Source organism: Lottia gigantea (assembly GCF_000327385.1).
Source record: "Lottia gigantea unplaced genomic scaffold LOTGIsca_44, whole genome shotgun sequence".
In the NCBI taxonomy this organism is placed as follows: domain Eukaryota; kingdom Metazoa; phylum Mollusca; class Gastropoda; family Lottiidae; genus Lottia; species Lottia gigantea.
Genome location: NW_008709540.1, coordinates 305,910 through 310,418, shown reverse-complemented (window position 1 = coordinate 310,418; position 4,509 = coordinate 305,910). Strand labels below are relative to the sequence as shown.

General features: G+C 30.1%; 1 protein-coding gene across 1 annotated transcript in view; it reads left to right on the top strand.

Moving 5' to 3' along the window:
• Positions 1-1,796: 1,796 nt before the first annotated feature.
• Positions 1,797-4,509, top strand: part of LOTGIDRAFT_164185 (hypothetical protein) — a gene marked incomplete at both ends in the record, with an annotated part of 6,603 nt that continues 3,890 nt past the window's right edge. Inside the window, 2 exons of the mRNA XM_009060691.1 lie at positions 1,797-1,872; positions 2,885-3,010. Coding sequence (XP_009058939.1) covers positions 1,797-1,872; positions 2,885-3,010 — 202 coding nt within the window. The remainder of the gene's footprint in view (positions 1,873-2,884; positions 3,011-4,509) is intronic.

Here is a 4,509-nt window from a genome sequence, read left to right as displayed (position 1 = left end):
ATGCAGTGCGAACCCCAACTTATAAATCTATAAATCGTCATAGCATTACTTTCAAGGGATAGGTTTCAGATCGAATATCTTATATATGTACCATCCAATCAGATCCATTTTCTTTTCAATTGCATGCTCCGCACGTGTTAAACGACCGACTGGAGATTTTAGTCTCCTCGTTGAAACTCAAGACAAGACACTAATCGGCGACAAAAGTCTCCGACCAAGACCGCTCGTGTGCCCGCACCTTTAGATTCAAAATCAAGGCACACTAAACGTTACGTTGCAGCGCAAGTCATACGACATTATCAATTATGGACTCGTTTTTACTGAGTTAGAAAAGCCCTCGACCCGCCTTTCTTTTTTGTCGCCTTTCTAACTCAATAAAAACTCGTCCTCGGTCATTTAACTCAAGAACCAAGAGAGACGTATACGTAATGACCAGTTCAGTCTCATGTAAGACCAATTTATATTTAAGGAATAGTTTGGGCTTCTATTATTCGAAATTTGCAACAACTAGGGTGCGCACTACGTTGTTTTTTTTTTATTATTAGGTATCCATTAGAAAATAAAAAGTGTAATATATCGTAATAAATATGTAAACATTAACAAAATATATTTACAGTACAAATAGTTCTCGAAACATAAACATATCCCTACTGAAGTTGGACAAACACTTGTCGAATGTAGGGACGCAGGTTGTAATAGGTCGGTTGTCGTAAAATCGCATAGCATGAACCTCTGAGTACAAACATGATATTTTAGGTTCTGTTTTAATATTTCTATATCACAGTATAAATAATAATAATGAAAAATTTCACTGTTAAAATAATGCTAATTACATCTATTGTAGAGCGATATAGAAATATTAAAACAGAACGTAAAAAAACATGTTGTTTCACGCGATCTTCAGAAAACTGACCTATTTTCAGCCGGTGTCCCTACTGAAGTTAGACAAGTAGACCTTCGGACAAGTTCATAACGTTTGTTTAAAGGTGTTTGCTTAGGGGCATTAATGATGTAAAGCTCTTCAGTTAAATACAGGTTTGATTTTATGTGTGTAGGCTTAAACTCTGCTATCAATTGACCAGGATATTTTGTATTTATTATTTTTCAGTCTAAGTTGCAAAATGTGTTTTGGGAGTTCGGTCCTTTTTTTATTGTTAAACGACTGCATTGTAAACATGTTTTCAGTCAGTCCCAGATATTTTTTACGTTCATTTGTGTCAGTGTTTGTAACTGTAGCCTTGTATATTATACTATTAGTTTGACATGCACCATACGCCGATTTGGATGTGAGAAAATAAAACTATTTACAAGCTGTTGCAAATAAAACTATCAAAGAACAAGAAACACATATTATGCTTACTTCTGCAGTCGTCATTTGAGTTCCAGCCATTTTCCTCGTTACAAGAAGAGTAAACAATATAAATGCGTAAACTTAAATCATAATTTCAACAAACAAAAATAAAAAATAAATAGAATTAAATCTTAAACATTGTTTTTTTAAATATGTCTTAGACAAACCACCTTAAACCACCCCATCTAAATTAGCAGACTTTCTTTCAACTAACTTTGGAAACCCTTTTAAAGAATGTCAGTGACTCATCTAGATTAGTCGGGACCCTTTCCCGGGAATTTAACACAATTTGCTCTCTTGCATTCTGAGACTGTAAGTCAATTTAATGAAAGTTTATGGAACATTTTCGACATTCTTACATATCTACGAGGTGGTGTTCAATCCAGGCATAGAAATAGAATAATGCATTCAATTCTTCTTTCAGTATGGTCCCACTGAGTCAGAAATGCAAATGGGAGAGGTTGAGAAAACACCAAGATCCGGTGTACTACAGACTGAAGCAGCAAACAAACCTCAGACTGGTAGAAACAGAAAAAAATACGCCGCTATCAGGACAAAGTCTACTACTACATGTTAGAATGTGGAAGTTGATAATTGTAATATTATTTATCATACCACTCACTCAATGTAAGTTTATTCAAGGCATCAAATCTGGGTCCAAGTCAAAATAAGGACTATAGTTGGACATTTAGCCTAAAAACAAGACATTTAGCGTAATACAAGATAAATAATCATTTTTGTGATTTTTGAAATACAGATTGTAAGAAATAAAACTGAAAAAAAATAGAATGATTTAATTTATAATATATTAAATACAGGTGTTAAGTTTGGACCAGGTAATATCAGTCATAAAACTGAAAAAAATAGAATGATTTAGATTATAATATATTAAATACAGGTGTTAAGTTTGGACCAGGTAATATCAGTCATAAAACTGAAAAAAATAGAATGATTTAGATTATAATATATTAAATACAGGTGTTAAGTTTGGACCAGGTAATATCAGTCATAAAACTGAAAAAAATAGAATGATTTAGATTATAATATATTAAATACAGGTGTTAAGTTTGGACCAGGTAATATCAGTCATAAAACTGAAAAAAATAGAATGATTTAGATTATAATATATTAAATACAGGTGTTAAGTTTGGACCAGGTAATATCAGTCATAAAACTGAAAAAAATAGAATGATTTAGATTATAATATATCAAATACAGGTGTTAAGTTTGGACCAGGTAATATCAGTCATAAAACTGAAAAAAATAGAATGATTTAGATTATAATATATTAAATACAGGTGTTAAGTTTGGACCAGGTAATATCAGTCATAAAACTGAAAAAAATAGAATGATTTAGATTATAATATATTAAACACAGGTGTTAAGTTTGGACTAGGTAATATCAGTCATAAAACTGAAAATATGATTTAGTTTATGATTTTTTTAAATACAGGTTTTAAGTTTGGACTAGGTAATATCAGTCATAAAACTGAAAAAAATAGAATGATTTAGATTATAATATATTAAATACAGGTGTTAAGTTTGGACCTGATAAGAGTTATACCTGTCACTGTTTTAATGATGAACCATGTCATAAAGATTCTGGTGAATGCAGTAAAGGTTGTGCTACTGGATGGTCTGGTGCTTCCTGTCAGAAACGTAAGCCTTTTTATCTGCATTTTGAATGTGAGCAGTAGAGCGATCCATTACCGAGATAAGACATCTCAAATTCTCTCTTTTTATTAGGAGATATTTAGAATCGCTGTTGATTGAGAGACAAACCAGGTTATAATATAAATGCTTTGTATTCCATCAAACTTGAAACACAAATCTATCACCATGGAAAATATAAAATATATAAAATGTGAAATCTTTTTCGAGTTAAAGAGATTGTAAAGAGGATTTCTAAATTTTTTTATGCTTAGCGGGGACATTGATAGCATCAATTTGCACCATTCCAATATTCAATCAGAAGTCTGTGATTGCAATTCCACTAAGACTAAGTGTTTTATGACGTCACCCCCGCAAATTTGCTTCTGGCACATAAGACCTTTGTGGGGGTGATATCATAAAACACTTAGTTTTAGTAGAATTGCTAGAACCACAGACGTCTGATTGAAAATTGGAATGGCGCAAATTGATGCTATCATTGTCCCCGATACACATCAAAATTTAGAAAACCTCTTTACAAATCCCTTTGAATTACCTTTTCACCCGAAGGTATAATTATTTACACATTTCCTAAAATAAGTCAAAATAAGACTATAGTTAACATTTAGCTAAATAACAAGACATTTAATTTAATTACTATTATATAATATTCATTTAGCGTAATACAAGATAAATAATCATTTTTGTGATTTTTGAAATACAGGTTGTAAGAAATATCAGTCATAAAACTGAAAAAAATAGAATGATTTAGATTATAATATATTAAATACAGGTGTTAAGTTTGGACCAGGTAATATCAGTCATAAAACTGAAAAAAATAGAATGATTTAGATTATAATATATTAAATACAGGTGTTAAGTTTGGACCAGGTAATATCAGTCATAAAACTGAAAAAAATAGAATGATTTAGATTATAATATATTAAATACAGGTGTTAAGTTTGGACCAGGTAATATCAGTCATAAAACTGAAAAAAATAGAATGATTTAGATTATAATATATTAAATACAGGTGTTAAGTTTGGACCAGGTAATATCAGTCATAAAACTGAAAAAAATAGAATGATTTAGATTATAATATATTAAATACAGGTGTTAAGTTTGGACCAGGTAATATCAGTCATAAAACTGAAAAAAATAGAATGATTTAGATTATAATATATTAAATACAGGTGTTAAGTTTGGACCAGGTAATATCAGTCATAAAACTGAAAAAAATAGAATGATTTAGATTATAATATATTAAATACAGGTGTTAAGTTTGGACCAGGTAATATCAGTCATAAAACTGAAAAAAAATAGAATGATTTAATTTATAATATATTAAATACAGGTGTTAAGTTTGGACCAGGTAATATCAGTCATAAAACTGAAAAAAATAGAATGATTTAGATTATAATATATTAAATACAGGTGTTAAGTTTGGACCAGGTAATATCAGTCATAAAACTGAAAAAAATAGAATGATTTAGATTATAATATATAAA